We start from the raw sequence: 11,860 nt of genomic DNA on the forward strand, positions 1-11,860 counted from the left end.
CAAGTTTTACTTGTCTCTGTGCTTCTAGCACTTTGAGCAAGGCCCAGAGGCCTTGAGAATATGTTTGCTGAAAGAACGAATGCCTAAATGGCGTTCAGGTTATCAAGATGGTGTGGATAATATCAACATTATCCTAGGTGAGCTCACAGAAAGCAGGCATTGCTTTTTTGAAAAAAATGAATTTGGATGTTCCTCCCCTGTCTCCTCTACTGTCCTTTGCTGGCTTACACAGTGGGAAGGCATTATTAGGTCTGTCAAATGGATGCTTAGTGAAGCCACATTTCCCTTTGACTTTTTATTCATGCTGAATCTTTCATAGAAATGTCTGTAGGGTCTGGAACTTACAGAGTCTTTGGCAGAATTTCAAGGGAAAAATAGAAATATTTAGAAATTTACAATCTGATAAAAAATAATTTTATTTCAAAAGTGTAGGACAAGTTATGCATGCATTTTTCTCTTATTTCATATATTATTTCAGTCTCAGATTTTTAAAAAAAAGTTTTCCCAGTATCCTGAAGAGAATGATACAGAATTGAAGAGAATTAAATTATATAAACAAGGACCTGAGCTGGTGCAATTCAAGTTCATTTCACCTTATTGAGAAATCTGATTTTGCAGCATTTACCTTCGAGTTAAGAGTCAGTAGAAAGAAATCTCCTTCTGCATTTTCCATGTGAGATCTCATCTAAGTACAATTATTCTCATTTGCTGAGCTATCCTGCTAATCTTCTAAAATATTTTTCTGATTGACTTTTACCCAGAGATTCCCTGACTACTTATAAGTCCCTCTGAAATTAGGAAAATTAATTCACCTTGTGCCTCATAGTTAGCAGAATACTGTAGTGGAGACAATGGCTGGGGTTGTTGAGCCACAGTGCTATAATTTACTAGTTGTTTGACCTTGGGCAAGTTACTTAGTCTCTTTGTGCTTCAGTCCCATGATTTCTCCTCATTTGTAAAATGATAATAACTGTCCTTGAGGATTTTTTGTAAGTGTGTGTGATTATGTGTTTCCAGTGTCCAGTCCAGTGCCTGGTACCTCTCCTGTACTCTATTCACTTTCTTTAATGTCCACGCCTCCCTAACAACCCCTGGGGACTTCATGTTTGGGGTAATGAAATGTGGCTCCTCTTCACAAAATGGTTGGGGACCTTCAGATGGAATCAAACCTAGAGGCTATTTACATGACATTTATTTTTTTGCTTAATGCCAAAGAAACCTTCCGACTGGGAGTTTAGTACAAATAACTTTACAAGAATGTATACAGTTAAGGGGAAGTTGACTTACACTAATGATACTAAATGTTCACTGAATGAGTGTTTAGTTTATTGCAAGCTGTGGGGGTCACGGATTCATGCCACTGAAAATAACCAAAGCACAATTAAAATAGTAATGCAATGTTGTTCTTAAAGTTCATTCATTTATGTATTGATCTGTTTTCTTTTCCCTCTAGACAATGTCTTTTGGAATTTTGAGGCTACAGCTCATTTTTAAAGTTAAAAATAAATGGAGAATAGAGCATCCAAGTTGGGGGGATGGGGTGCTACTGCTAAGGGGTATCAGGTTTCTTTTAGAGGTACTGAAATGTTCTGGATTGTTTAGTGGTGATACTTGTACAATTTTGTGACTGTTCTAAAATCCACTGAATTGTGCTTTTTCAATGGGTAAATTTTACAGTAGGCATATTATACCTCAGTTTAAAAAACAATTAAAAGATGAATATTTTAGAGCCCTCGCTGGTGGAGCAATGGGTTAGGATGCAGCACTGCAAGCTGGCTGCAGCCGCTTCAGTGTGAGTTGGATCCTCGGCACCGGAGGTAACCCACAAAGCGAGGCAGACTTCTCCTGACCTGCCCGCTGCTCCCCTCAGCAGTGTACTTCGTCAGTCAGCCTGTTCTGCTCCCCGCTCTGTCTCTGGTGAAGCCTCTCACTGCCCCTGCAACTCTGGCTTGTACCCAAGTTCTGTATGAATAAATAAATGAGTAAATAAATATTTTTTCAAAGGTGAATAATTTAAATCCTAAGAACAATAGAAAAGGGGACCAATATAAAATAGGCATGTTAATGCTACATGTTATAACTGTAAGGAAGTATATCCATATCTAGATATTGAACATGAATTAATTTCTTTGGGGATACATGACAAATTATGTACAATAAAAAGTCTGCTTTAATTATAGGTTTTACAAATGTAAAACACTGTGAGTCCAAATACCTGTGGGAAAGATATCTAAAAACAGCCTCAGATTTGGGAAATACTAAACCTCCTCGCTTATCACTTCCTTGGAGTTACAGTTGCAGAATCCTTCCAGAATCCCACTCTAAAACTTGATCATTTTCTTCTATTTTCTAATTCTAAACTGCTTTAGCTATCAAAAGGAAAGCACACCCAAAGCTGTACAACTTTTCATTGTGTTTCTATTCTTTGTGGGTGCTAAAACAGAATCAAGCAGTCCTTTGTTTCTGTTTTCTGGGACTTGATGCTGTTCTGTCCTTTCCTTCTCTTTGTTGTGGACATAGGTAGAGAGTGAAGCACTACTTCTCCCTAGCCTCATTCTTCACCTTTCATTTTGTCTGTTGTTCAGAGTTTGAATTGCTTCCAGGCTGTTTGGAGCAGTAAATTGACTATGACTTCATTGATGACAGTAATAGCTAAAATAGTATGTGAACAGAATGTGGTGGCAACCAGGAATTAGAATTTAAAGAGACCAAACTGATGGAGAGAATGATTTGGGGGGACTCATCCTTCTGGAGTCTACAATAATAATGTCTGCTATGGAATTTTTCAGAGCTAAAGTGAAAAATGATCGCAGGACCTGTTTCCTTGGCCTGAGTGCAGAGTTATCAAGTCAGGTTTCCCCTATTTATTGATATTGGGAAATAGAGGGGGAGGGTGCTTTGAATAAGGCACACAAATTTTATGGTCATTGGAAAGTAATATATTCCTATTGCAATAATAATAATACATTAACAATCAAAGTTGTACACCACTTTTTTTTTTTTTTTTTGAGAATTTGTTGTATTGAGTCCATCCCTGAGAACCTAGGTAACCTAAGAGCGTTCAAGTTTCTGGACCAGAAGTCTGAGGGCCAAACTCTAGATTTTATGATTCATTGATCGATTATCCTCTGAAAGATCCAACTTTGATTCCATCTTTCCCCAATCATTCCTACAACTTAAAAGTATTGTTTCAATATGGCTGAGATATCTGGTTCGTCTGGTGAAGTTAATTAATTGGCCACTTTAGATAATATAATCAAGCTAAATGTAGAAGAGGAATAATTTCATCTATTCCTTCAGACTCAGTGGCCAGGTCAATGAAATGAACTGACAAAAGACAAAATAAGTAGAGAAAAAGCAAGATTTTAACACATGTATCATGCAGGTACATGGGAGAACCCAGTAATGAATACTTCAAAGGGTAAACAGAACTTGAGTTTATGCTGCTTCTTAACTTTGTAGAGAAGAGACAATACAAAGGAAAACGGGTTTAGGCTTTTAGAGTGAGAAAGTAAGTACTTATGGGAAACTCATGAAAGATCAAAGGATTATTTGGTAAGGTTTGTAGATTCCTCTTGGTTCACTCCTGGTCATTAAGAGTTCTCTCCTTTCTGATTAAGGAAAGGGAGACATGTTGACAAATTTATGTCTTGCTTTTAGCAAATAGGGGCAAGCAGTGGGTTTTTTAATATCTGCTTTTCCTCCAGTGTCTTTAGCTCAATATAATTGTCTTTACTCTATGTAATGAATTCAGTCAGTTATGTAGGGGCAAATGTCAGATTGGTTAATGAAACGTTGAATGTAAACCCAAAAAAATGCAGACATTATTTTTCTACCAGTTGGGTTACATAGCCTTTGAGATGCTATTTGGTAGAACTAGGATCCGTTCTGTGAGATTCTGGTCTGAACTTGATGCATAGGCCTGCAGAATCCTTTGGGGCAAAGGGAAATTGGAACACTTCCTTCTCCTCAAGTCCCTGGGACCAGATTCAGCTGGAAACTACTGATCTCAGGAATGTACTGAGTCAGACAGCCACTTATTTCGCTACATGGATTCCACCTAGTTAACTGATTTAATAGTCTTCTCAGTGACGTGATGCCTAGGCAGACAGTTAATTTGCTGCAAATAATCACTAATATAGGTAATTTTACTGAATTTTTAGTCTGGCTTATACAAACACAATGATCAACCTGATTGTTAGCTCTGATTAAAGGACATTTTTTTTTTCTAATTTGCTTTCATCCTGACATGTCTGTTCTCATTATTTTAGAATATAGAGAGAGGCACAGAAAAGAACTGCAGGATGCACCAATAGTGGGTAATCTTAACTCCCTTCTTTCAGGGATGGTGAAGTTCAGTCACAATTGTAGCAAGGCTTCCGTATGGACAAGTGACCTGAGGAAAAATTGGTGTTAAAATGAAGAAAACTTGGTGTGTGTTGGTATGGAGGTATAAGTGATATGTGCATGATTATGTTGAATTTGGGAGTAATGAAAATGACACTGATCTGGATAGGAACTTAGAGAGGTGGCTGGGATCTATTTTCTGAAAAGAACAGAAACTAACAAAGATGGCCCATACATATTTTATGCAACACTAATCCTCACTTTTATAAGCAAGGTTTGTATATCAAGACTTCTGCATCTGTGTAATTCCTTTGCCCCTTCACCACCTCACCTGTGTGTATGTGGTAGGTGGGGGATGTGTGGTATTGATAGCATATAAGATTTTCTTTTGAACCCTACCTTAAATCCTTCTCACTGAGGAGAAGTTCCTGTCAAAACATCTTTTTAGATTTTTTACTTTGTGTTTTAAATTTTTAAGTGAGGTTACAATGAGTAATAGGTGTTTGTTAGAAACATATTAATGTAATGTGATTTACCATTGTTTAACTCTGCTAGGCACATTGCACTTGTGTTGAAAAGCTGCATAATTTATTCAAATGACCCGAGGCTTCTAAAATCAATCTTCTAGCAGGAAAATAACCCCCTGCCTCAGGAGAGTGGATTTTTTTTTTTTTTGTATTGTACTGCTTCCCATGACTGCCATTTATTTGACTCTGAAGCATATTTACATTGTTGACTTAACTTGGAGTTCTTTGCTGAACCAATAATATGCTGTATTTCTTGCTTTAAGCGATGTCAATTTTTTCTTTGTTTTTTTTTCACTTTAATTTCCTATAGTTACAATTTCTTTCTTTGATTTGTGAAAATTCTTTCTCCTAAAATTATGAAGAAACAGAGTAAGTGCCCTTTTAATCTTCTGGGAAAAGTGTGCCTCTTTAAACTTTACTTACGTCAGAACTTACTGTACTGAAGGACAGCAGTTCTAGACAAGGTCCCCTGCTCCTCCAGGGTGGTCAAGCCTATGTCCCCCAGAGGCAAGCTTGCTGCTTGCTCTCAAAGTTTATAGCTCACCTCCTGGCTGTCTCATGGCTAGGGACACGAGAGGGGGCTAGAAATAGAGCAGGGTGAGAATCTGACCCATCGTGACCACTCAGGAGGCTCGGGCCTGGAAAATTCCCTGTATGTGGCAAACACAAACATTTGAAATGGAGACAGAGAGGAGGTTTCAAGAGTGAAACCAGTTCCCATTTCAACTCTCTGCTGATAACCATATGTGCCCACTCAGTTGTTTCTGAAACATCAGTTTTCCATCATTTGGACAGAGCCTCAACCTGAATCTGTCCAGAGCATTGGAAGAAAACATTTGGCGATTTAATGGAACAGTCTGTATGTATATTAGGGATATCTTCTCCATCTTCAAAGCCAATCTACCAAAAGAAACACTGAAAGGGTGTTGTGCCAGCGCAGGCAGGGCTGAGCTCTTCTTACTGGCTCTGTCTGCCTGACTGCTTTGGTACTGAAACAGACAAATGTCAGATGCCATGTTTTGTCTTACGTCATTCATAATTCTACCTTCTGCCATCCACCATTGCTTCTTCATTGCTCTCCTGCTGAACTCATTACTTTGGTCCGTCCCCAGCTACTTGCTCAACCTACCTTCCTGTACCTGCAGCCTGTAGAAAGGACAGGCTTTGTTTTTTCTGCTGTCAGAAAAAATGTGATCCATAGAAATTATTGGAATCCTTATACCCATGCAAACTTTCTAGGTTCTCTGGTTTTCTGTACTCAATTTAATGAGTATTAGTTCCTGTGGTCTCCATTTGGGGAGTACAATTTAGAAAAGTATTTTCTCCCACGTAACAATCCTCCAAACTGATGGCCTTTTTTCTTTTTTTTTAAGCATTTTTGTAACAGTTTCTGATTTGTCAGTAGCGACTTTCTGTGTAAATGTTGCAAGTTTTCTTCATGCCAGGACAAGGGTGAGATTAAAAAACCAGCCAGTGCTCCCTCCCAGTGGTCTCTGAGATTAGATTACTCCCTTTAAATTCAAATGTCCTCATTTAATAGCTATGTGACCTTACAAAAGTTATTTATTTAATTTCTGCGAGCCTTGGGGTCCTGATTGTAGAACAGGAGTCATAGTAAAAACCTACAATAACAACTACATGTGGTAGGCAGTTTTACATGCCTCAAATAGATGAAAATCATTTAATCCTCATGACTGGTTGATCCAGGTTATGTGGACAGGTTAACTAGACTTACTGTGGTAGAAATTCCCCAGTGTCTGTAAGTGTTGAGGCATTGTGTTATACACCTAAAACAAATATGATATATGCCAACTATATCTCCATAAAAAAGAATCTTCATGGTGTATGTAATTAAATTCATTCCCATTTGTTAGATGAGAAAACTGAGACATGGGAAAGGAAAGTAATTCGGCCAAGGTCATACAGTTAGGAAATGGTATTGAGTATGTGAAGCCTGGGAGTTGTATTCCAGAGGCCCTGCAAACATCAGAATGTTAAAATTGCCTCTTCAGTAAATTTCTGAATATAAATCAGGTAACACAGTGCTTGGCATGAAACCGTGCCAGCTGCTATTTTCATCTACCATCACTTGTTCTTATCTTTTCTACTTTTGTCACTCTTGCTTCAACTGGACTGATGGTGTCGAGTTGGTCATCCCTGCCCCAAAGGAAAGGAAACTACAGGGATGCAGGCTGTGGTGGCTGCCTAGACTCTCACTTCATGTGCTTTGTATTTCGATAGGGACTATTGAAAGGAGACGAAAATATCAATACCTCTTCCCCAAGACATGAGTTACCCTGTCACCACCCCTCCAGCAGCAAGCCAACAAAGTGGCTTAAAACAATAGAGAAATTTTAGAAATTATAGGTATCAAGTAAAGTTGCTACCTTTTTTTTTTTTATTAAGCAGGGGTAAACATTTCAGAAAGTCATGAAAACTGCAAAAGATGTTGGTGGACAAAGACTGTGCTACCAGGATAAACTCCCTAGTCTCCACTCTTTAACTTGTTTTAGAATGCCATTATCAGGGAAAAAGAAAGAGAAAATTCTGCAAATAATTATATTCTTCTTTTAAAGTAAGCCACTGACTTCAAAATTCTCTAACACATTTGTGGAAACTTCATTTTTTTGTTTGAGATTTATTTGAATGAGCTGTTATGATTGGAGACAGTGAGAATTTCAGATTAATGTTTTGCAGCCAAAAAAAAAAAAAAAACCCTCTGGAAAGCTGGCAAGTGTTCATAAGTCAGCCCTAGAATTATGTAGGTTGAAGGCTCCCAGTGGACAGACCGAACATATAAGAAGGAAACCAGAGATCTGGTGCTATTACGTCCCAGAGTCTAAGGGAACGAATAAGCACAGAATTAAAAGCATTCTTCAGCCTGATTTTTTAAGGTAGGTCTGCACAGTTTATATATACTCTATGTGGAAAGTAGAACATACATTAAATGAAAATATTTTTTATGGATGAACTTTCCCTTTTTCCTGTCTTTTAACACTGTATTTTGCAAAACTCTTAAATTATTTAACTGCTGTTTCTCTTACAGGAGTGCACTTAGGAACTAGCCAAGCTGATTTATGATAACTAAGTTTTAAACTCCAACAACCAGTAAGTCTTCAAGTGGGTTTATTTTAGATTCTTTTATGTTATTTTGTTAAGTCAAGATTATGAGAGAATGAGCTGTAGATAAAAGTGATAGTTTTGCTTTTTATTAAGAGATTCCTTGGTGTTTACTTTTTTCATTGAGTAGTTTATTTATGTATCTTATAGTATCAAAAGCAATAGTATTTCCCTTCCTGTGTTTATCTTCAGCTAATTTTCTTTTGTTTTAAAATAATGCGCTAATTAAAAAAAAGTATCACAAAAACTGGATTGTTGATTTAAGAGCAACGTAGCAATGTCATGTTTAGTTGTATTAAATTAAAATTATAGCAAACGAACATGATAAAATTATATCATGATTAATTATTGATGTTCAATTCTTACTTCACTGAGTATTCAAAACTATTTCTGCCTTATCCTAACTCAGATTTGGTTGTTTTTTCTCTTTCTTTTCTTAATTGAAGAAGTAAATGGATTTTCTTTAAATCGATGAAATTTAAATACCTATATCTAAAAATAGTAGTCTATTAAAATGTGAGCAGAGGACTCTTAGAAGTATGCATTATTTCATAACTTCCTCTCAGTTATTTTAGTATTGTGAGAACAATGGAAAGTAAACAATTATTTTTAATTAGTAAAAACCAATCATAATCTCCTATCCTAATATGATCCTTTTGCATATTCTCCTTCAGTCTTTTGCACACTTATTTTTCCATAGCTTATGTTCCTTATATTTTCCAGAGCTGTAATGATTTGTATATAATTAGTTGCTTGAATAAGGCATTTCTGTATGCAATAGCAAACAGCAGTGTGGTTTCTAGAAAGTCTACAGACTGAGATATGTGCTGAGGTGTGTTTGAAATACTAGCTTGTATTATTTCTGGGTTTCTTCTTATTTGTTTCACACATTTCCTATTCTGGCTAACCTTTTGAAATATTAATTTTCTTTAAACCTTTTGAAAATGTGATAGAAGAGATGGTGAAAATGCAATTTTGTTCAGAGTTTTTAGTCTCTCATACTGCACTGCCTTAAATTCTTTGTACTATTGAGAAAATTCTCTTTTCAAGAAATGAAATCCATTCTTATTCCACAAAGAAAGGTCTGATTCATAATGTTTTCTATAATAAGCTAACTTTTTTGCTTTCAAGAGACGTTTAAAATATTAATGTCCTAAAATTCTGTGTTCTGAGAGTTTTATTTTTTTTTTTACCCACAGAAGACAGTAAGAATTAGGAGCTGCTGACATTTCAATATGAAGGGCAACTTCACCCTGGCCACCAGTAGCAAAAACATTACCAGCAGTCTTCACTTTGGACTTGTGCACACCTCTGGCAACGAGTCGGCCTTTAACTGCTCACATAAGCCATCAGATAAGCATTTAGATGCGATTCCTGTTCTCTACTACATTATTTTCGTGATTGGATTTCTTGTAAATACTATTGTGGTTACACTGTTTTGTTGTCAAAAGGGTCCTAAAAAGGTTTCCAGCATTTACATCTTCAACCTGGCAGTGGCTGACTTACTGCTTCTGGCTACTCTTCCTCTCTGGGCAACCTATTATTCTTACAGATATGACTGGCTCTTTGGCCCTGTGATGTGCAAAGTGTTTGGTTCTTTCCTGACCCTGAACATGTTTGCAAGCATTTTTTTTATCACCTGCATGAGCGTTGATAGGTACCAATCTGTCATCTACCCCTTTCTGTCTCAAAGAAGAAATCCCTGGCAGGCTTCTTATATTGTCCCCCTTGTTTGGTGTATGGCCTGTCTGTCTTCATTGCCAACATTTTATTTCCGAGATGTCAGAACCATTGAATATTTAGGAGTGAATGCTTGTATTATGGCTTTCCCACCTGAGAAATATGCCCAGTGGTCAGCTGGGATTGCCTTAATGAAAAATATCCTTGGTTTTATTATCCCTTTAATATTCATAGCAACATGCTATTTTGGAATCAGAAAGCACTTACTAAAGACCAATAGCTATGGGAAGAACAGAATAACTCGTGACCAAGTCCTGAAGATGGCAGCTGCTGTTGTTCTGGCGTTCATCATTTGTTGGCTTCCCTTCCATGTTCTGACCTTCCTGGATGCGCTGGCCTGGATGGGTGTCATTAATAGCTGTGAAGTTATAGCAGTCATTGACCTGGCACTTCCTTTTGCCATCCTCCTGGGATTCACCAACAGCTGCATTAATCCCTTTCTGTATTGTTTTGTTGGAAACCGGTTCCAACAGAAGCTTCGCCGTGTGTTTAGGGTTCCAATTACTTGGCTCCAAGGGAAGAGAGAGAGTGTGTCGTGCCGAAAAAGCAGTTCCCTTAGAGAAATGGAGACCTTTGTGTCTTAAAAGTGAGGCAGGAATGCAGGTTATCAACACGGCTTCATGACTTGAGGTCTCCTTGAATTACCTTTTAATAGCTTTCGGAAAGTAATGTTGCTTCCCTTAATGGAAACTTGTCTCACTCTTCTAGATTAGGGAACCAAATGCATGTAAAAGTTTTATCCTCTAATGACTTTCAAGAATTGTCACCCCACCCCCTTCCTTTTCTTGGTCTGTTGGTATGAGACTGTCATAGCGAGACATATACATGATTTAGAAGTAACTGGGGATTTATCTAAAATTATAATCAATAGTAAATTGTGAATGATATTTTGGGATTTCATCCTTGACAAATGATGGAGGTTTTTTTTTTTTTACTGGTTTTTATAACCACTTTTTATCAGGCTTTCCTCTTGAGCCAAGGCCACTCTTTTAAGTCATTGCATTATTTTCAAGACATTGTGCTAAGAGACATGAGCACTTCCAAATTAAGTATAATGCAATAAATTAGTACTGAATTATTCAGGCATATGCCTTTTACTTTAAAAAATATTATACATAATAACCCTTTTATATTTCACTAGAGCATAAGTTTATATTTGAGATATAGCTACATATTGAATAAGGCTAAGAATATAGAATAGATCACATGTATACTCCTAACTTCAGCTTATTAATAGTTATATAAAAATATAATAGATTTGTAATTAAGTATGTCACATTCACTAAACTGCTAATAAACACATTTAAAAACTTTGTATCCATTTTAACTGTTGTTTGAAGATTTCTGTGTTCTCTGATATTTTTTGAAAATAGTAACTAAACACTGTGTATTGTTCCAAAATGTAAAGGTCACTTTTATATCCTTGACCTTTTGGATATAATAAGCTTTGATATATAAGAGATTGAAACTTATTGATGCTTTGGTTCTGGGTTGCTTCCCAAAAATATCTGGGTAGACTCTTTAACGCTTTAACTTGTAATAAATCCTTAACTGGCTTAGGAAATGGCTAGACCAGAATGGGATTTTGATACCCAAAGAGAACAAAGACATTCACTAATAACGAGCTTTGATATCATCCAAAAAATCTACTTGTCATGGTAGTGCAACTTGGTTTTTAAAATTTAGACCAAGGAGGTAATCTTATTTAGCCTATGCTTAAGGAATACTCCTTGTTCCAGAATTAGGATTCCCTAGAACACTTTGAAGCCAGTTATGGACTTGATCTCCTTTCAACACTACTAGGACTTAAATTTGTATGGTACCTGAAACTGACTGAGTTACCTAGTGTTAATATAGACTAGGACATCAATCCTAATTTTAGAAGGTAGTGATTTTAGCATTAGAATCATATTATACCAGGTTATCTAGGAGGTCTTAGACCAGTGCTGACCTCTGAGGTAGAAATAAAATTTTGAAGTTTTGATATTGCTGCCAGGTTCCAGGGCTATTGATGGAACAATTCTCTTCCTCAACATTATGGAAAAGTCCTAATTTCATGTAATCTATTATTATCAATAAAAATGAACAGCTAAATATATAACTATGACTTCACATTTTAAATAATT

At 36.7% G+C, this 11,860-nt stretch overlaps 1 protein-coding gene across 1 annotated transcript; it reads left to right on the top strand.

The window, feature by feature from the left end:
* Positions 1-7,656: 7,656 nt before the first annotated feature.
* AGTR2 (angiotensin II receptor, type 2) lies at positions 7,657-10,553 on the top strand. The gene is made up of 3 exons (XM_004685728.1): positions 7,657-7,768; positions 7,921-7,982; positions 9,194-10,553. The coding sequence occupies exon 3, from the start codon at positions 9,230-9,232 to the stop codon at positions 10,316-10,318; it is 1,089 nt and encodes a 362-aa protein (XP_004685785.1). The 5' UTR covers positions 7,657-7,768; positions 7,921-7,982; positions 9,194-9,229; the 3' UTR covers positions 10,319-10,553.
* The last annotated feature ends 1,307 nt before the right edge of the window (positions 10,554-11,860 follow it).

The sequence above is a fragment of the Condylura cristata genome, unplaced genomic scaffold (genome assembly GCF_000260355.1).
Source record: "Condylura cristata isolate star-nosed mole 26May11 unplaced genomic scaffold, ConCri1.0 scaffold00019, whole genome shotgun sequence".
NCBI classification, from domain to species: domain Eukaryota; kingdom Metazoa; phylum Chordata; class Mammalia; order Eulipotyphla; family Talpidae; genus Condylura; species Condylura cristata.